General features: G+C 39.3%; 2 protein-coding genes across 5 annotated transcripts in view; both read left to right on the top strand.

Moving 5' to 3' along the window:
* The window catches only part of stxbp5b (syntaxin binding protein 5b (tomosyn)), a 46,386-nt gene extending 31,737 nt beyond the window's left edge, over positions 1-14,649 (top strand). Inside the window, exons 20-28 of one of the 3 annotated variants that reach the window (XM_016491767.1) lie at positions 4,385-4,441; positions 4,540-4,587; positions 5,426-5,470; positions 6,915-7,154; positions 8,875-9,229; positions 9,310-9,475; positions 9,583-9,694; positions 10,296-10,516; positions 13,474-14,649. In XM_016491767.1, the coding sequence (XP_016347253.1) occupies positions 4,385-4,441; positions 4,540-4,587; positions 5,426-5,470; positions 6,915-7,154; positions 8,875-9,229; positions 9,310-9,475; positions 9,583-9,694; positions 10,296-10,516; positions 13,474-13,515 (1,286 nt within the window). In that variant the 3' untranslated portion in view covers positions 13,516-14,649. The remainder of the gene's footprint in view (positions 1-4,384; positions 4,442-4,539; positions 4,588-5,425; positions 5,471-6,914; positions 7,155-8,874; positions 9,230-9,309; positions 9,476-9,582; positions 9,695-10,295; positions 10,517-13,473) is intronic. The other 2 variants (XM_016491775.1, XM_016491784.1) reach the window with 2 other exon arrangements.
* A 4,589-nt stretch (positions 14,650-19,238) lies between these two features.
* sash1b (SAM and SH3 domain containing 1b) overlaps positions 19,239-21,273 on the top strand; it is a 95,763-nt gene continuing 93,728 nt past the window's right edge. The window contains exons 1-2 of one of the 2 annotated variants that reach the window (XM_016491735.1): positions 19,239-19,609; positions 19,721-20,317. In XM_016491735.1, the coding sequence (XP_016347221.1) occupies positions 19,826-20,317 (492 nt within the window). In that variant the 5' untranslated portion in view covers positions 19,239-19,609; positions 19,721-19,825. Of the gene's footprint in view, positions 20,318-21,273 lie in introns of both variants that reach the window. The other variant, XM_016491727.1, reaches the window with a different exon arrangement.

Raw genomic sequence — 21,273 nt, 5'->3', positions numbered from 1 at the left:
CACTAAACACCATACCATATATTACTCAACAGTGGCCACTATGAACATTAGTAGTCCATTCAAATTACTTTGAGAATCCTTTGATCTTTCTGTTACAGATGTACATTCTGCTTTCACATTTCTCTCTAGCCTTTTTTTTTTTTTTACATGTCCAGAACATAATCATTATATCGAGTTGGCTGTATTACTGCTCTACCACTTCTAGTATGGCGTGTTGGATGCTCATCCACTCTCGCCGGAGAATTCCCAGATGATTGGTCAGCTGGTCTGGGTGTTTGAGTGGATATTCCATCCGAAGGTTCATCAGGATCAACACCTTTGCACAGACTCTGATGTATCTTTCTCAAGTGCCGTCTGTTTCTCCTGAATGTCTTTCCTGCTGGCGTTTGCACCGTATAAGACCGAGGCTCATCTCTCTGGTGCTCCACTACAGCGGGCACCCATCCACGTCTGGTCTGCATATGTACTGTGGATCCTGGAGCCAGCTCAGGTAACGTCTGAGCATTGCGGTTATACTGATGCCGCATTCGAGATTGCAAATCCACCAGCCTTTTGTGTCGTCTTAGCATTGCGGTTATACTGATGCCGCATTCGAGATTGCAAATCCACCAGCCTTTTGTGTATGTGTTGTGGGGTCGACTGTTGGAGCACAGCACTAGAGCATGGGATTGTGCTCCGCAGGACTCTACCCATTAACATTTGTGCAGGAGATTCATTCAGGCCTGACACTGGTGTATTTCTTAGTGACAGTAGCACTAGATGTGGGTCTGTGCCAGTTTGCAACGCTTTCTTCAATGCATGTTTAACAGTCTTTATTGCTCTTTCTGAAAGTCCATTGGACTGAGGGTATCCTGGACTGGAGAATGTGAGCTTGAAGTCCCATGATGCCGCAAATGACTTCATCTCGTAACTGGCAAATGGAACATTGTCACTCACTAATTCTTTCGGGATGCCATGTCTGGCAAAGACTGATTTCATTTTTTGTATTACCGTGTGGGCTGTTTTGTCTGGTATGTTCAGTACCTCTGGATATTTTGTTAAATAGTCCACTAGCAATAGATAGGACTGACCTCTCAGCTCGAAAATATCCACTCCAACCTTCATCCATGGTAGTTCTGGAACATCATGAGTGATCAGAGGCTCTTTTTGCTGTCGTGGCTGGAGTTGTTGACACGGCGCACATTTCTCCACCATCATCTCTATGTCTTGCGCCATTCCAGGCCAGTAGAGGGATTTTCTTGCTTTGGCCTTTGTTCTCTGAATACCTTGATGAGCTATGTGTAGCTTCTCTAAGATTACTTTTTTGAAGCTGTGAGGTATGATTATCTTGTCTCCTACCATTACAATGCCGTTCTGCACACTAATTTTATGTCGCATAGGCCAGTAGCTGTGTAGGTTGCTGTTTACACTGCTTCTTTTCTGTGGCCAGCCAGTCTCTACCTTTTCACACAGATCTTGCACCACTTGGTCTCCTGCAGTGGCCTCTTTCAATTGCTGAAGTGTGTGTGGACTCAGCGCATCCGTGGCCTCCAAGCCATGCACAACTTTCTCATCACAGAGGTCTACGCCATCATTAGCCTCACTACGTACGGTTTCACGGGATAGCGTATCAGCAATATACATGTGCTTGCCTGGTGTATATGCAATGTTCAGTTCATACTTTTGCAGCTGTAGGAGCATTCGCTGCAATCGTGCAGGGGCCTTGCACAGCTGTTTCTGCATGATGTTCTCGAGGGGCTTATGATCTGATTGCACCATCACTGCCCTGCCATATATGTACTGATGAAACTTCCTTGCTGCAAAAAGTATGGCGAGTAACTCTTTCTCTATTTGAGCATATCTTTGCTCAGTGTCAGTGAGTGCTCGTGATGCCTAACACACAGGGTGGCCCTCTTGCAGAAGACACGCTCCCAAGCCATCTTTCGACGAGTCTGCCTGTATTGTTAGTGTTTTTTTGTGATCATAGAACCTCAGCACAGGTGCTCGTGTGAGAGTGGACTTCAAACTCTCTAAAGCAGTGCTATGATGGGGATTCCACTGCCATACAGCATCCTTCCTCAGCAGCTGTCTTAGGGGCTCTGTGAGCGAAGCTTCATTCGGGATGTACTGCGCTAAATACTTAGTCATACCAAGTAGACGTTGTAGGCCTTGTTTATCCTCTGGGGGTGGCATGTCTGTGATCGCCCTCACCTTTGCCTCATCAGGTCGCAAGCCATCTGGTGTGACAATGTGTCCCATGTATTTCACAGTATTGACCTTGAACTGGATCTTATCACTATTAATTATCACCTTGGCCGCTCTTGCTCTCTCCATGACCTTATCAAGGATTTCATCATGCTCCTGCACCGATGAGGCAGCTATGATCATGTCATCAGCAATGTTGTGTACTCCTTGTATGTCACCAAAAGTCTCGCAGTTTTTCTGCTGAAACACCTCACTTGCTGACTTGATGCCAAATGGGAGTCTCAGAAAACAATATCTGCCCCAAGGTGAGTTGAAAGTGCATAGTTTTGAAGACGGCTCATCCAACTTAATTTGCCAGTAACCGTCTTTTTCATCGAGAATGGTAAAGATAGACTTTCCAGCCAAATTGCTACACACATCTTCAGGAGTGGGAATGGAATAGTGCTGGCGTTTTATGGCTTTGTTCAGATCACGAGGGTCCAAACATACCCTCAGTGAACCGTTCTTCTTTTCTGTGATAACGAGGCTGTTTACCCATTCTGTGGGCTCAGTTACAGGGGATATAACACCTCTATGCACAAGATCTCGAAGTGTTTCTTTCAACTTGTCACAAACAAATAGTGGAATATTTCTGCATCCATGGATTACAGGCGTGACTGTTGGGTCAACATATATATGATGAACTCCTGGGAACTCACCTAGCCCTGTGAAGACTGATGGATACATGTTGACCAACTCTTCTTTGGTTGACGCAGACTTTTTTGCAAGCAGTTCAATCCTTTTCACCAGCTGTAGTTGCTCACATGCTGCTCTGCTGAGAATTGGTAGCACATTTGCCTCTGCACCTGTGTCTAGTTTGAATATTATCTCTACGCCTCGGATGGTGGCTGTTGTGTACCACACACTGTCTTTCGTGTGTTCCATCTCATGCACTTGAGCATGTGTTAGTGTGCCAATGTACATGGACTCTGTTTCACTCTTTATGCTGTGCACAGTTTTTGCTCTGCTATCGTTGCGAATGACTGCATGGCATACCTTGGAGAAATGGTTATTTTTGCCGCACTTATGGCATACTGCTCCAAACGTTGGGCATTGGTGTGGCTCATGGCTCTTTCCACATCTGTGACAGTTTCGTGTAATTGGCTTCTTGTTGCTCTTACTTCTTGCACCTGGGTTTCTATATTCTGTCGCTTTTTCTATAGCATTTACTTGAGAGTCTTCGACAACTGCAGCATTTTGCATGGCCTCTCTCTGTGTTTTGGCTAGCTCAGTTGCTCTGCATACTTCGATAGCTCTGTGTAATGACAAGTCATTTTCGCGAAGTAATCTTTCTTTGAGAGAAGGGTTTGTTATACTAAACACCAACTTATCTCTGAGCATGTCATTCTCACTTGGGCCAAACTCACAGTCTTTGCTTTTTTGTCTCAGCTCTGTGATGAATCTGTCCACTGTAATGCCATCTGCCATGGGATGAGACCAGAATTGGTGCCTCTCAAACACTACGTTTTTTTGTGGGCTGCAATAGTCTCTGAATGCTATGAGCACCACCCCAGGTACTAGGCTCTGGCAGCTGCTTAGCTGTCTCCTCTCTGGGCTGAGTCTGAGAGGAGAAGCATGGGTCCTGGTTTCCTGCTATCGCAACCCTGAGTCTCCTCTCATGGGTTTTTTCAGGAAAACTAGCACCATTAGAGCAGCCCTCTGGGGTAGATATCGCAGCTTGGGCGTGCTTAACACCCAAGCATGCTATGCAGAAAGGATGTGAATCCTTAGCCGAGATCCATAGACCGCACGAGCACATGCGAGGGGGAGCATCTTTCCCCCCCGAGCTCTCTGCCTTTCTAGCCGTGGCCATAACTCTTTTCACTCTCTAAAGGCGTTCCCATAGTGAGATACCGAACGGATGTTAGAAAGAGAACCATTGGTGATGCAGAAAATACACACTGCAACTTATAGACAGACATATTGATAAACACTGCAATGCCAGAGCATTGGACGTGAAGCTCTATTATAGTTAAAAATTCTATAGCACAGCAAAAAATAAAACAATTCTGCAAGTGTCATCAGAATCCCAGTCAGGTGTGCTGACTAAGTATATTTCATTTACAAGGAATTTGACTTTGATATGCAGATAGTTGCCAAAAGTTACATAAGACTCCATGGGCTGTATCACATTATTATGCAGACTGTGTTGTTGCTATAGGCTCTGGTTCACCGTGCAATTCTGATGAAGACAGCAAACAAAAGTTCATTGACAAGGGTACGGTACATTGTAAACACACTTTTTAGAAACAAGGCTCTTTTGACCTAGGAAAGCTTTTATTTTCTTTGATTGGTTCTATTTAACACATTTTCCAGTGATGTCCAAAAGCAAGCGGATATCCAAGACTGTTGCCAGTGACTTTGGTACTGTATAATGTTCATATTACAGCAGTCTAGGTCTCTCCGTTTCTGTGCTAAATGTGCTCTTGTGCACTAACCAAATGAACTAACCAAACAAATTAAAATGGGTTCGCTTAAGTGTGTAGTAGAGCTGAGCTAGAGCTTTTTGTGTCTGTTGCTTGGTGGTTGAGTGTGCCAATAAATGGTGGACCAGTAAGAACTTATTTGAGAAGTAGTCAACAGTAGTAAAAGATAGATTGAGTAGACTGAAAACTGCACATGATGTTTTTTAAGATTAAAACGGTTTTATTCTCATCATGTCAAAATTGAATCTCCTGTAGGAGTGCTTTTTTCTAACCTTTTTTTTTCTACAGGCTTTTACTCTGCTCTGGTGCGTTTCAAGGGTAAAAATACACAGGATTATGAAAATGATGTCAGACATTTAACATATTTTTGATTTTGAATCATGTTTTCACACAGATCTCTACTGATCATCTAAAATCATAGACAGGGCGATCACACACACTTTTTGGAGAGAAATGAGGCTCCAGGTGTTCTGACTCTTGATCGGTGCTGGTTTCATTGCCACTAATCTCAATGCATTTTTCCAGGCATGATCGAGTTGCTTCTGATTGTAACATACTAGATGAACAAACATCTCGTTTTAAGGCTGCTGATGGGCTCATGGCTGCTCTTTGGCTTCATTCTACATCATGATCCTCCAGCTGATAAACTTAGTCTCAACCTGCTTATTTCTCTCTAGAAACAGTTGATTAATACTTATTTAACTTCTTTAGTAACCATGATTTCCCAGATGAGTGGCTTTGATTATGTGTTCAGAACAATGTTTTCTTTTTTCCAGCTAAGATATCCCGGAAAATTAACATGATTGCTGATCATAAAGATGGTAAGAGTTTGTTCTCTCACTTTAGTTTCTAGGAGTAGCTGTGACTCTTTTGCAGGGGATGAATTTCTTCCACGCTGACATAAAATGGGCGTTACTTTAATCAGTCTACATAGATTATCAGCAAAAAGATTGGTTCAGTTTGCAGCTTATTCTGGTCTAGAGCTGCACACTTAAACAGTAAAGGTCTAAAAAATCAAGAGTCACCGTTGGGTTTGTTTTTATGTGGCAGTTGAATAAATTTAAAATGATAGGCACTGCAATAATAAATTCAATGATTTTGCACTAGCTTCTAGCTTCATGTGCTATAGACCTATAATATACTTGGATGCAAGAACGGAAAAATGAACCGATGTTTTAAGGTGCAATGTATGTACTCTGCACTGTTGTGCGTGTAGAAAGGAGGTTACAGCGTCACTGCTCTCTCCCTGGTAAGAAACAGCAGAGTTCAGTGAAGGAAATGAAGAAGCAGCGTGCAGTGTCTTTCCGTGAGACCTCATTCTGTGACCTCAGTGAGTGGCTTTATTTTAGGCTGACCTGACCTGGTCTGGTTCATACTAACTCTCACTGGAGCCTGCCGTGTGGGCTTTGCCTGTTGTCTTGAATGATGGCGTCCAATGTTGGTTTTGGTGAAACTGAAACATTCCCTCACCTTTTTTTTTCTCCATAGTCTGATTTTAAACAGATTCAAGTTTGATATTATTAGTGAAATACAGAAACGTTACACAAAGCTCAAAAAATGTGTTCATCATCCCAAAATACACACACACACACACACACACACAGATATATATATAAATAAAACACATCATCAAATCTTTTTTTTAAGTTTACTAACACATTTCAGACATTTTACAGGTAAATCTCACAAACAAAAAAAGCTTGGGTCATATTTCACCCCAAAATATTTTTTTTATTTTTAGGTTTTATGCAGTCTTTATGCAGAAAATAGTTTATTTTATTTTTTTGGATTTTGGAGTAAAACATGAGCCAGACATGTTTTTATCAGTTTTGGTGAGACTCATCTTTGCATTGCTTTTAGAATGTGCATTTATACTAAATTTAGTGTTATAGGCTTGCCAGAAAGATATCTGAATGCATCTGGGTCTCTTGAGCGTGAAAATAAAACAGCATAACAATGTTCTGTAATTGGTGATTGCAAGTTTTCTTCATATTGAATGGAAATGTTATGGTGATTTCATGGCAACGTTTTGTGTGCAGTTGCTGTATTTCTTACACATTACACACTACACTGAAACAAAGTTTATATTAATACTATTTATTTACTAAGAATGTATCATCAGTATATTAACTGCTTAATGCTTAAGCTATTTTTGTCCTTTGATTTCAGGTGTCCTGAGGTGGTTCAGACTTGATTTGAAAAAGGTCATGCTAATTGTCCTCTTATTGTTGTGTTTTTGTCACTGATGGGTCACCGTGTCCTCAGACGCCAGGGACAACTCGTTCAGCCGCTCACGCAGCTCCAGTGTGACCAGCATTGACAGAGAGTCACGTGAGGTCATTTCCTCCTTCTATTTTTGTGACTGGCTGTTGAAGAAGAGTGAGACTGTGGCAGTGCCCAGCCTGTGGGTGGGCACCTCATTGGGTAGCATGCTGGCCATCGCCCTAACTGTGCCCTCCACACCAGAGCAGAGGATGCAACAGCCTGTGGGCGTCTCTTTCTGTGGTAAGACTTGCTTTACATCTGTAAAGCAAAATTAGCTAATGACTTGGAAGTCATTAGCTAATTATGGGATATTACATTAAAAAAACACAATGGAAATGCGGTCTCAGCGAAATTATGGCATTTTCTGTTGTCAATAGTTTAGCAATGTATGAAGCACAAGTCACACAGAAGTCACTTTCAAACTAAACTCAGTCGAAATTTGTGTGATCAACTTGAACGTACCAAAATCTGCATGAGGACATTTTCGTCCCTGCACTAAACTTCCAGTCGCATGGATTCTTGTTGAAATCAATCTCTTTCCCAGGAAGTGACGATTTTGTTCTCTTGAACACATGACATGGAAGCGGTGCTTTATTCACGAACAGTGTTGGGGAAAGTTACTTTTAAAAGTAATGCATTACAATATTGCGTTACTCCATAAAAAAGTAACTAATTATGTTACTTAGTTACTTTTTATGGAAAGTAATGCGTTACGTTACTTTTGCATTACTTTTTAAATCTGGACAGGGCTTGCTTGTTTGTTTTTAAAATAAAAAAGTTATATTTTTGGCAAATATAAAAGCCTTTTCACACCAAAAGTGAAATGAATAAGCCTCAGGCTGAACGGAAAGTAAATGTACATCCATACAGTAGAATGCATAAGAAGAAATTTCAACACACTTCAGCAATAAAAAAAGACACAAATGTTTGTCTAGAGTAATTTTTGCTTATTAGTATGGTTGAACTGGATCATCGAAGGTCAGAAACAAAGACATTGGTTAATAGAATGGGATTAAATACATAAAGGATATTTGTGTTGTTTAACATTTCATTATTGCAGGTTCGCGTCATATTCTGAGTTGCATTATTTTTATTCATTTTGAGGAATACTGAATCTGTTTTTGTTTTTTTTTTGTGAGTGAGATGAATTAATGCATATTCATATTTATTTTAGAACTACAGTAACATCTTCTGATTTCTCTCAACATGGGGACAGGAGAGCTGTCAATCAGTAAATTGGGAAAAAAAGTAACTTGCGTTACTTATTTGAAAAAGTAACTCAGATATTCTCTTGTAAATTAAAAAGTAATGCGTTACTTTACTAGTTACTTGAAAAAGTAATCTGATTACGTAACTCACGTTACTTGTAATGCGTTACCCCAACAATGTTTTATGCAGTATTTCAATTTTTTACATTACAAAAGTTACATTAACAGCTTTAAATAAATTTCGGAACTTTGATGGAAACAGCTGCTGATGGAAAAAGAGACCTGCATACATTCAGTATATTCACGTAAAGCAATAAATACAATATAGCAAATCTCGCAAAATGTAACTATATTATCACCCAGCTCTTTATATAAATTGGATATATAAGTATATTAAACTTTATTTGCATATATATAACACACCCACGTAAAGTGTTATGCAGCAATTGTTGGTTATGTGATTGTTTATATAGTCGCAAAATGTAACTATATTATCGCCCAGCTATATAAAGTTGGATATATAAGTATGTCCAACTTTATCTGCATACGTATAGTATTCTCGTGTAAGGCAATGCATTATATAGCAAATCTCAACTGCTTAATTGCTTGTATCATCGCAAAATGTAACTGTATTACTGCCTAATATGCTAAATGTGATCATAAGGCATGAAGATATTATAAACATTAACATCATGATTTTAAAGCTGCTTTAAAACAATGTGCATTGTGAACTTGACTTCCCGTCATCACAGGTCCAGTAGTGCGCTTGAAGGGAGGCATTTTGCGTATGGCCCAGTTGGATGCCAGCGGGACCCTTCTGCCCCACGTTTACGAGTCCTGGTATGAGCCCAACGCCCCTGAGGAGGAGAGAGAACAGCCACGGAGACGCCGGCCCACCTCGCCTCCTTCTCAGGAGAACCCGGACTGTCAGTACGCCGTGGTCTGCTCAGAGAAACAGGCTAAGGTGGTGGCGCTGCCCTCCCAAAACTGTGTCTATGAACACAACATCACAGAGACCTCCTTCGTACTTAGAGCCGACATGGTGACACTGACCGCAGGGGTCGGCATCGCCTGTTTCTGTGCCAATGGCCACATTATGACTCTCAGGTAACATGATTAACCTGATATTCAAAGCCATTGAATATTTTGTTTTTTGACTCATAAGTCTATAAACCATCTGTTTTCAGTTTGCCCAGCCTGCGGCCACTGCTGGATGTAAACTACCTTCCCCTGACGGACATGAGGATAGCCAGAACCTTCTGTTTCTCAAACCAAGGCCAAGCCCTGTACCTCACATCGCCCACTGAGATCCAAAGAATCACCTATAGCCAGGAAACCTGTGATAACCTGCAGGTCAAATTATATTTGATCATACCTGCAAACTTGTTGCATTTTGGCCGAATTTGACATTTTGACCTTGAAATATTTTGACTTTTATTCTGAGGTGCTCATTTTTGCAGGAGATGCTTGGAGAGCTGTTTACTCCAGTAGAGACACCAGAGGCTCCAAACCGAGGCTTCTTCAAGGGCTTATTTGGAGGCGGGGCTCAGTCCTTAGACAGAGAGGACCTGTGTAAGTGTTAATATGTTTTGCTTAAATAGTAGAAGTGATCAAAAATTATGTCTGATTGTTTATCATTTTTTGTCTGACATCTGTACAGTTTTCAATCAGTCAAACGTTTCAAATGTTTAATATAAAAACATTTCAATGTACAGTACACTTAAAAAGTGGGAAGAACATATCTAAAGAATCTTTTTTTTCAATATAAAGAACATTTTGTGAAATGGAAAGTTTCCTTGGATGTTAGAGGTTCTTGATGACAATAAAGAATCTTTATTTTTAAGTGTGGTATAGAGAAGAACAGTATAATGAATATCACAAAAACATTTCTGCACTATTATTTAAAAATAATAATAATTATTTTACATACAAGTATGTTAAAGGATGCACCATATGGACTACTCCGTCATCAAAAAGTGAAACAAAATATGAGATGCAAAAGAAGTGAACGCACACTTACCTCAGTGGTTATCACAAATAAAAGGTAGACAAGCTCTCAGTTTCTGCTGTGACTTAACAAGGGATGATAGTATGTGTTATTTAGAATTTGTACTTGCTTGAAAAATGTATACTGACACGGAGTTAAATCCCTCATGTTTGGTCTCACTTACAGTCGGAGAGGTGACTGCTGGTAAGGCCTCACGCAGCCTGGCGCAGCACATCCCGGGTCCAGGTGGTATGGAGGGCATGAAGGGGGCTGCGTCCGGTGTGGTGGGAGAATTGGCACGGGCGAGGATAGCTCTGGACGAGAGAGGACAGAAACTAGGCGAGCTGGAGGAGAGGACTGCAGGCATGATGGCCAGCGCAGACTCCTTCTCTAAACATGCGCATGATGTGAGATGATCACTTGCAAATCACCACGACTGCTGCTTTTTATAGTGACACACAGGTTTCAAAACTTAGTGAGCACATTTCAGTCCCTCTAGGATTCTGCGATCTCAGAACTGAATGCAATCATACACCGCAAACTAGGGCTGCCCCCTAGTCGACTAACCTTTAGTCGACGAAGACGACCAAAATTGTATTAGTCGCAGAAAAAAAAAATCCACAGGAAATGGTGAGGTCACGCAGTCCGCGATGGACAGATAGTTAACGACTGGATTTTGTGGTAATACAGTACATCCAAACGCTCGCCTATCATTCATCGACCTCAAATATGGCTTATCATCTGAAATATGTAAGTAGTAGGAACTTAACATGGCTGCTCAATCTAATGTTAACCTAGAAAAATGTGCGCTATTCAAGTGTTTGTGCGGAGTGTGAAAGCTGAACAGTAGCGCGCTCACAGCATGACAGATGGAGATGCCGGTGCGGTCACTTGCTCTTAAAATACTAATTTTTGTCATACAGATCAGAGTAATACATCTTTCAAATCTGTAAAGCCTCTACGTTTATTTGTGTGCACTCACAATAACAACAAAACATTGTGCTTTTGTAAAATAATGAAGGATGCGCTTTCTGCCGTCTCGGCCTCTGTGAACTTGAGCACGAAACTCCGTGTATACTTGCCTTACAGACATGAAAAATATATCTATAGTGGGGCTGGTCCGAATACCATTTTTTGAGTTTAGAAGCTTCGGTAGTAATCAACACCGAATATTTGAAGCTTCGGAGGGAGGGGGCTAAACATATTTTTCTCTCAACACCGTGTCTACACCGGTGCTTTCTACACTGGATGCTACTGCGTTTACAGTACTGTAAACTACTGCTGCGTTCTATTTATGACGTACTGACACAAATTTAAAATGATTTTCAATGGTCGCTTTGTTGCGTGCAGTGTAGACAGACTTTAGCTGTTGCGGCGCAACACTACAACTATCGCATCCGGTGTAGACACGGTGTATTAAAGGCAGGAATCTCTGTGTGTCTGTCTGTCTGTTTGCATTTTTATTATGTCGAGAACCGTTCATCCAAACGACTTCACGCGTGGCGGGTATGTTGCTGCAGACCCAAGGGAGTGCAGTGTCGCATTTTGGTGCAATATGGACACACGACACGTTCAGAATTAATAAACTTTTAATAAACTACAGAGCAGTGCGAGCCGGAAGCTGCGCGCCTCACGCGGGCAGGGCTTATATGCTCCAAGAACGGACACTGCACTAGTGATACAAAACAAACAGGTCTGTTAAGAGCAATAATTTTAATATAGACAAATTATTATTAGGCTGAGCTACTGTACGTTTTTTTATGACTGCCGTATTCGCAAGTATTTTCCAAGCAAATTAAGTGCACGTTTTTATCATGTGTAAAATTACTGATTAACATGGCGGATAAAAGCAGCTCATTTTTTACACCAACAAAGGCATACTACTTACAGAACTTACAGGTGATTTTTCAAACTTGATGTGCTGTTGTGGTCAGCCAGTTTCAAATCGCATATTTCGCACATTGCCTTTGTCTTGTCCTCACTCAATTTAAAGTGCTCCCCTCCCACACAGCTGAGGTCTTCAGCATTTTTGTTTTCTCTTCCAGATGAACTGAATCATGACGTTCATGACGTTCACTCATGGGCGATTCATATTCAAGAGCGAATGAGAATCGTTTCGCGGGGGATGCCGTGTTAAAAAAAAAAAAAAAAAGAATATTCGAATCTCAAAATTGAAAATCGAATGCCAACCCACCTAACGAATATTCGAATAATCGAATAATCGAATAATCGAATATTCTGGTCCAGGCCTAATCTATAGAGAGTGAAATGTCTACTTTCAAATGAAACAATTCAAATCTGAAAAAAACAAATATTCTCAGATTATGTAATCCGTATGAAACTTGCATGCAGGCGCATTCACTGCTGTAGAGATGACGAGCCAGTGTCGCCGAATTCATCTCTTAAGAAATCACAGAAAACACTAGTTTATCAATAGGTTATTAAAATGTTAATGCAGTTTAATCTTACTGTTTTTCCCTGACACATTCATCATCATTACTTCTGCCGTTGGCAAGCTTTATGCGTGCGCTTGAGCGCTTATTAGGCTATGTAGGCAATTAAAGGCTCATTAGCATGATTTAAATGGTTTATTAGTCAACTGGTTTATTAGTTGAGATTTGTCGTCTAATGCTTAAAATGAACGACTACTAGTCGACCAGAAAAATCTTTAGTCGAGGGCAGCCCGACTGCAAACAATGGGCCTCATTCATGAAACACGAGCAGAATGAATTTTTATGTGAATCGTTTGTAAAGCCGTTCTGACGTAAACATTCGAATTCATGAAAATTTTCGTATTTTCAAAATGTTAGTTGGTAGGAAAGAAATTTACACCTGCTCCCTACCACGTGTAAATGGTGCGTAAAACGTTCTGTGTTCATTTAGGCAAACTGATGACATTATGACAAACTGCCATTATAATATTTTACAAGGTCGTTGGGCCGGATTTTTTATTGTAATGTTTTTTTTGTAGCTGAGAGTTGATCAGCTGTTTAGCTTTGGGTAAAATGCAGCCGTCGCTTTTTACCCAGCCGTCCAATCAATGGAGGAGGGCCGGGACAAATTTTTTTTTTTTTTTTCCACTGCAAAAATAACAGAAAATGGCACAAATATTGCTGCAATTGTTGTAAAAAGCTTCAGAAAATTCAGTCATTTTAGGCCACAAAAATCAGAAAAAAATCCTGTGAAATCCTGGTGGGACTAATATTTGGTTGAGAATCAGGACTTTTCATTGGTATTGATGTCCAAAAATTGCTGTCTAGGTTGGAAGCTCTTTAGGTTTTGAGATGCAGCCGTATTCTTTGTCAAACAATGATATTTGTGTTGAATAATATTTCATAGCAAGTAATCCATCTTTCGTCACCAGATAATGCTGAAATACAAGGACAAGAAGTGGTACCAGCTCTGAGATCAGCGCACCCTCCTATGAAGACAGCAGATCCATCATCTCTCCTCCGTCTCTTCCTTCTCTTCCTGTATCTTTCTCTCTCTGTGATGTCCAGAGACTGCCACTCTCGCTCAGCACAACGTCACGTGGCATTACCTCGAGCTGAGGAGCTGCGGAGAGACAGGAGACAGGAGGGGAAGGAACAGGACAGGTGAAACGCATCAGGATGGGATTTCCTTCCCTTCTCGGTGGCAGTTGAGTTTCCTCTCCTGAAAACAAAGCCGTGGATCTTGTCTTGGGAGAGGAGGCCCTTCGCCGGTGCTGCCCCCTGTCTTACACCTTCATCCGCCACGCTGTCATTTTCACTGCCATTCTACCTGCAAAGAAACTACAGAAAGGACATTTTGGGAAATGAAAGATATAAGGTTAACGAAATGGGTCAGAAGGACATAGAGCTGACTAAAGAAGGTCTAACATCTGCAGCTTTGCCAAGCTTAATGCTTCTGATAATCTGTCACTAGAGCAAGAATAGGCTGCATGTCTAGTGATATAATTTAGGAAATTAGTGCTTTTTCTTGTTTTTGGAATTGGGATGAATCTCATCTAAGTAATATTTCACCTCAAAATCAATATTTTGCATAAAGAAAACCTATTTTTAGGAGGCAAGTGTGTTCCTTAAGCAAAATATTACATTAATTTTGATTTTAGGTTGAAGCATAACTAGATTTCATGAGATTCACCAAGTAATCATGTTAGCTATGGAAAAGGCCAGATTGTCTTACATAAGGTGTAATTAAGTATTTAATTTAACCTCTAAAGGGCTGGAAGTTGCTGTATTTACCACATATCATGTGATTATTTTGCCATATGAAATTGGAGACAGGCCTAGGCAGCGAAGCTGATCTGATCATGCATCATTTTATTGTTTCGTCATACTGGTTTACACTGATCAGGTCTCAAAAGAGCTTTTAGGGAAGAGCTCTGACTTTGATGTACTCTATACGCTGTGTTGACACTGGAGAAAGATGTTCATTTTAAATATATATATATATATATATAAAGATCTAAGGAATATGTTGGTGAATCTCACAAAAAAATGTCTGGCTCATATTTAACACCAATATCAAAATCATTTATTTAAATTTAAATAGTACAAATACCACCATGATATATAAATATTTATCAATTTAAACGCACACACACACACACACACATATATATAAAAATGAAATATATATTTTTTTTAATTACAAAATAAAAATGTGCCTAATTAATTACAGTGCAAAAAATAGCTTTCATTTTCTGTAAACAAACTATAATTTCTAATTTGTCAGATTTTTGGACTAATTTGTCAGATTTTTGGGGGGGTCAGATTTGACCCATATCTGGCTCAGATATGACCCAGACGTGCATTTAAAAGGTTTCACGCAGGTGAATAACTGCTGAATTGTGCTGGTTATCTACAACCAGAGATCTGGAGTGCGTAAATTATCTTTGGTTATTTTGGTCAGGTAATTTTTATTATGAAGGAGCGCGAGTGAGAGTTGGAAAGTGTGAGGCATGATCTTGATTATGTGCCTTGTGATGATTGACATGTCAGAAACCAGATACGAGGGACACCGGTGGAATGTGCCGAGAGTACTGATTCTTCATATGCAAAACAGGTTCCTCCTCCTTATTTCCCATGATGCAACTGCACTTGGACAAGAAAATCTCGAGGCTTATGCGAGACTCAGTACAGTACCTGGTGACTTCCTCATCTTTAAGTACATGACGAATGGAATTCTCTGTATTTTCTAAGAAGCCTTTTCGGATGGACTAATGCATGAGTTTGTCATCCTCACAGAGAGGTGAATATATCTATCTCTGTGTTTGTTGCTGCAGTGGAGGTGACCACTAAATGTTCAATGCAGCTCCATACTCTCGATCAGCAGCCCTCGGATGTGTCATCCAGATGGCGTTACCTTCTGCCTTTGCTTTGCGACCCATGAATATATGCTAACCTCGCCTCGTGTGCGTATACATGTGTTCGTGAACATACATGTATGCAAGAATATGTGTATGCTCACGTTTATATAAACTAAAGATACAATATATTTGAAAGCATATGTTGAGATGTTTTCTTTAAGTGTTTTCTTATTTATGAGGTGCAAGAAATTGCTGCTATTTGTGTTTAAAATTAGGAGCATCTGTCAAATCTGTTGACGCTTGTTATTTTTCTATCAGGCATATGAAAGAATTAGTTCTCCCAAAAATGAAGATTTGCTGAAAATGTATTCATTCTCAGGCCATCCAAGATGAGTTTGTTTCTTCAAGGGAACAGATTTGGAGAAATGTAGCATTGCATCACTTGCTCACCAATGGATGCTCTGCAGTGAATGGGTGCCGTCAGAATGAGAGTCCAAACAGCTGATAAAAACATCACAATAATCCACAAGTAATCCACACCACTCCAGTCCATCAGTTAACATCTTGTGAAGTGAAAAGCTGCGTGTTTGTAAGAAACAAATGCATCTTTAAAGCGTTTTAACTATAAACCATCGTTTCTGGCCAAAATATGAGTCCATAATCCATAATAACGCTTCCTCCAGTTAAAAAGTTCATCCCCTGTTGTCTTCTCACATGAAAATCCTCTGACATATTTGTCTAGAACTGTTCTGAACTTTCACTCGTAAATGGTGCTTGATCTGTGCATATTTCTCTCCTGATTCAGACGAGACAATCTTTTTCACTGGAAAAAGTGAAATTACAGACTCCTATTTCATCCAGAAGAATGGATTTGTTTCTTACAAACATAGTTTTTTGCTTCACAAGATGTTAACTGATGGACTGTAGTGGTGTGGATTACTTGTGGATTATTGTGATGTTTTTATCAGCTGTTTGGACTCTCATTCTGACGGCACCCATTCACTGCAGAGCATCCACTGGTGAGCAAGTGATGTAATGCTACATTTCTCCAAATCTGTTCCAATGAAGAAACAAACTCATCTACATCTGGGATGGCCTGCGGATGTGTACAGTTTCAGAAAAGTTTCATTTTTGGGTGAACTATTCCATGAAGGCTTTTCTGTTATTTTTCTTTGTTTTGTTTTTTTGTTCGTCACATTGCTGCCAAAATGTTGTAAATATGAATATTCTTGAAGACAAACTTGAGAGTGCTGATGCAGTCAAAGTTACTGAAGATGGTGGCCATGATCTGGCTAGACTCCAAAGAGTTGCTTTGCTGTGAAAGTTGATCTCACAGGGAGGAGAGGATGTTCCTTACAATTTAAAACATAAGTGTCATGGCATCTCCATATATATATATATATATATATAGATAGATAGATAGATAGATAGATAGATAGACATATAGCAAACTACTCCTTCTGTTGCCATGGTGTTTGTGTAAATACCTACCAAGATTGAGTTGACCAACTGAAAATCTAATCCAGCTTCTCTGCCTCATATATTTTTCTTTTCTATGAGCAGTTGTGTGGTTTTGCACTATATGTTTTATATTATAATGACGTCATTTTATTATCAATATTTTTGTAGTTGGCATTGTTCTTTATTTTGGACATTTTGTTTCTTTAAGAAGGACCAAAATTAGACGGATGCTAGTGTAAATGTGGCTCACACTCTCAGATTTGTCCTCATTGCCAGTTTAATAATATTCTAATATATTTATACATTTGAAATATATATATATATATATAACTATATAATTTACTTTTAATTTACAAATGAATACTTTTATTATATTGTTTGAAATGAAAGGGCGCATTTAAAGAAAAATTGGTTGTGTATATATTCTCACTGAATCAAACATGAAACCTTTTCTTGTGAGCCATCTGCTTGGTCGTCTGTGGAAGAGGGAAAGTCGACCTGAAGAATCTCTGAAATCACTGGCCATCTCTGTGTACTGCTCGTCCTCTGATTTCTCTTGCACAAAAGGCAGCATGATATCGTGTTTACAAACTTGAAACATCAATCTACGTTATATTTTGTCTCTTTTTCTTTAGTCCTGCTAGTCAGATGTATTGTCAGTAATGTATTTACTCTCTATTATTGATGATTATGAAGGCGAGATTATTTTTTTCTTCTTCTGATAGTATACTCTCAGCATTGTTATTTGAGTTCCCCTGACCATCAAAGCTGTACTCCATAAAAAAGACAATTCTGAAAAGGGTCGGTTTGGAGGTTGATGATTCTTCGTGGGGTTGCAGGCTTTCTCATCATAGCCGACTTATTGTACAGTTTTATTATTCAGACTTTCACATGAATGTTTGTCTTTATCTGCTGCCACCCAACAGTTTAGGAAACATGTTTATAGACATAACTGCAATGGAAAATAAATGTAACAGAAAGCTTTATTTACAGCCGTTTTATTCCACACTTCTTTTTGCATACTTTGACCACTAGATGTCACGGTCCCCTGACCATCAAAGCTGTACTCCATAAAAAAGACAATTCTGAAAAGGGTCGGTTTGGAGGTTGATGATTCTTCGTGGGGTTGCAGGCTTTCTCATCATAGCCGACTTATTGTACAGTTTTATTATTCAGACTTTCACATGAATGTTTGTCTTTATCTGCTGCCACCCAACAGTTTAGGAAACATGTTTATAGACATAACTGTGCAATGGAAAATAAATGTAACAGAAAGCTTTATTTACAGCCGTTTTATTCCACACTTCTTTTTGCATACTGTGACCACTAGATGTCACGGTTTTACAACTTGAACTCTCAATTTGAAAGAAATAATAACCTTGGGTGATTACACATCTGTTTTGCCATTTAAAATAAATATGAAATAGAACGTTAATGTATAATCTGAATAGAAACCATAAGCATATGTATATATATATACATTTATGAATATATATATATATATGATTCTAAAATATACATAATATGTATTTTAATAGAAGCCTTATCAAAGCAAAAAAAGAGGTGTCAGAATTGCATTAAGGGTTTTGTATAGCAATAAATCACTGATTTAACAATTTAATTCGTTTTATAATTGTATTATGAAAGAATCATTATATATGCAATGTTTCCAGTTCTTATTTTACCTTTTAGATAGATATATGAAATAAACAGATATATGAAATAAATGTATAATCTGAATAGAAACCAGAAACATTGCATATATATCACATGTACGCTTTGATTAGATGTCTATAAAATTTTTTTAAATAATATATATATTTTGCAGAAAAACTGACTAACATACATATAAATATATATAAGATGCCTAATCAAAGCAAACAAGTATCAGAATTGATTTAAAGCTAACATTAAATATCAATAAATCATTGATTTAGCAATTATGTAATAACAGTTATGACAATTCTCTCTACAAAATTGTTACCATAACCCTTATTTTTATTTATCCGAGTACAAATTTACTATTTATAGACAAGGTATTTTTAAACAATATAATTTGTGTGTAAATTGCAGCTAAAACTGAAAAAAATAATAATAATAATAATAATTGTGCCTGTGTGTTCTTTCATATTAGGTTATTTGGGCGACTGATATTGCCTTACGAATTAAAAAAAAGACATTAAAAAAAATCTTGGAAATGGACGTTTTTTGTTTTTTAGTCATTTAAAAAAAAAAAAAGATTAAACTTCCACCTCTGTGGGAATGACTGCAGACAAATAGCGCTGCAGTTCCTCATACGGCCTGCAGGGGGCTCCAAAGTAAAACAGCAGCTAGTACGAAAGGCGCATCAGAATGAAGGGGAGGGAAACTTCAATTTGGCGTCTGGCGCTCCGTTGAATCAGTTCGACTCGCTCAGTCTGTCTGGTTCGCAGCACAGCAGAAGTTGCATCTTCTGTGTATTCCTTTTCCCTTGTTTATTTAAGGATCGGATCAATGGAAAATAAACCGAGCCGCGGAAGAAAGCGACTCACCGACACTGGATACAAACGGCGTGTCGTCCAGTGACAATCTGATGCTGTGAGGAATAAAGTGTATCTGCTGAGAGGAAACCAGCGTAGGTCATGAACTTTCACGCTGTGAAACTGGATATATGACTAAATATAGACTTTTACTAGGGGATTATCATATGCTAAACCTTGTATCATTTCATATTCGATATGACACGACAGGTTATCAAAGTATTAGGGTAAATACAATGCACTTTAAACTTTGTTTGCATGTTTGCACTGAAAACAAAATGATTTGGGGTTTAGTATTTCTTCATATGTTTAGCCATGTAACACTCGCCTTTTATTAGTGAATTCAGCACTGGAAAGTCTTGCTTACTATTGAGGGACTGCCAGTGTTGATATTTATAGCACTTGAGATGGGAAGAATGTAGGCTATCTTATGCACTTTGGGAATGTCCTCTGATTTGGGAATGATGGACAACGGACCCACCATTGTCTACGAGTGGCTGAAAACCCTCCAGCTGTGTCAGTATGTGGAGTCATTTGTTGACAATGGTTATGATGACCTGGAGGTGTGCAAACAGATAGGAGACCCTGACCTGGATGCCATCGGTGTCTTCACTCCACATCACCGGGAAAAGGTTCTCCGGGCCGTGGAGAGACTCCGAGATGAAGACGAGAAGATGGCACCGGGACTGTATTTCACCCTTGAACCCCTTCCACATGGCACATGCCCTCAAATTAGTGACTGCAAACAGAAATGCACCAAGTCTTGGGTCAATTCTACTTGGGACAGGCCCAGGATTGGACTCTGCAATGACATCAAAGCACTAGAGAACCACAAGGAGCCGGTGGTGTATCCTAAACTCAAGCTGAAGATAATGATAAGGGATAAGCTGGTGAAGGATGGAATTGACCTGAGCAAAATGCCCTACTCGTATAAAGTGAGTACTAACCTTTACGCCATTATTGTTACTGTCACATCACCTAAAAATGTTTGCACCGTCTCTTTGTTTTGCAGCAGAGATATTGACATTTTATTCCTGCTTTCAAAGGTTACCCGTTGGCTTGAAATGTACCCACCTGGTGTGTATGTGTGTTTAGTTTTGTTTTTGGTGTAATAAACATCCAAGAAAGGTTGTTCCTGCAAAATGTCTCTTGTAAATGTCATTCATTATTATATTTACTTGTGACCAATATGAGGTTTTCTTTTAATGGCCAAAATGCTTTCGTTTCAGTGCATCATCCTCAAGTCATCTAAGATGCAGATGAGCTTGTTTCTTCATCAGAACAGATTTGGTGAAATGTAGCATTGCACTCACCAATGGATCCTCTGCAGTGAATGGGTGCCGTCAGAATGAGAGTCCAAACAGCTGATTAAAAACATCACAGTAATCCACACCACTCCAGTCCATCAGTTAATGTCTTGTGAAGTGAAAAGCTGCGTGTTTGTAAAAAAACAAATCCATCTTTAAGACGTTTTTAACTTCTAACCATTGCTTCTGGCTAAAATACGCATCCATAACATTGCTTTCTCCAGTAAAAAAGTCATCTCAGCTGAATCAGGAGAGAAATATGCACAGCACTGTTCACAAGTGAAAACAGTCATTTAAACTTAATTAAATGTCTTGATGGATTTATTAGCAAATAGACCGAAGTTGTGTGGATTATTGTGATGTTTTTATCAGCTGTTTGGACTCTCATTCTGACGGCACCCATTCACTGCACAGGATCCATTGGTGAGCAAGTGATGTAGTTGCTAAATTTCTCCATATCTGTTCTGCTGAAGAAACAAACTCTTCATGTTGAATGGCCTGAGGGTGAGTTCATTTTAATTTTTTGGATTAACTATTTCTTTCATTGGCCAGTTCTTATAATCTCAGAAAGTCCAAATATTGCC

The sequence above is a fragment of the Sinocyclocheilus anshuiensis genome, unplaced genomic scaffold (genome assembly GCF_001515605.1).
Source record: "Sinocyclocheilus anshuiensis isolate Anshui unplaced genomic scaffold, SAMN03320099.WGS_v1.1 scaffold261, whole genome shotgun sequence".
In the NCBI taxonomy this organism is placed as follows: domain Eukaryota; kingdom Metazoa; phylum Chordata; class Actinopteri; order Cypriniformes; family Cyprinidae; genus Sinocyclocheilus; species Sinocyclocheilus anshuiensis.
This window is presented reverse-complemented; position numbering and strand designations above follow the sequence as displayed.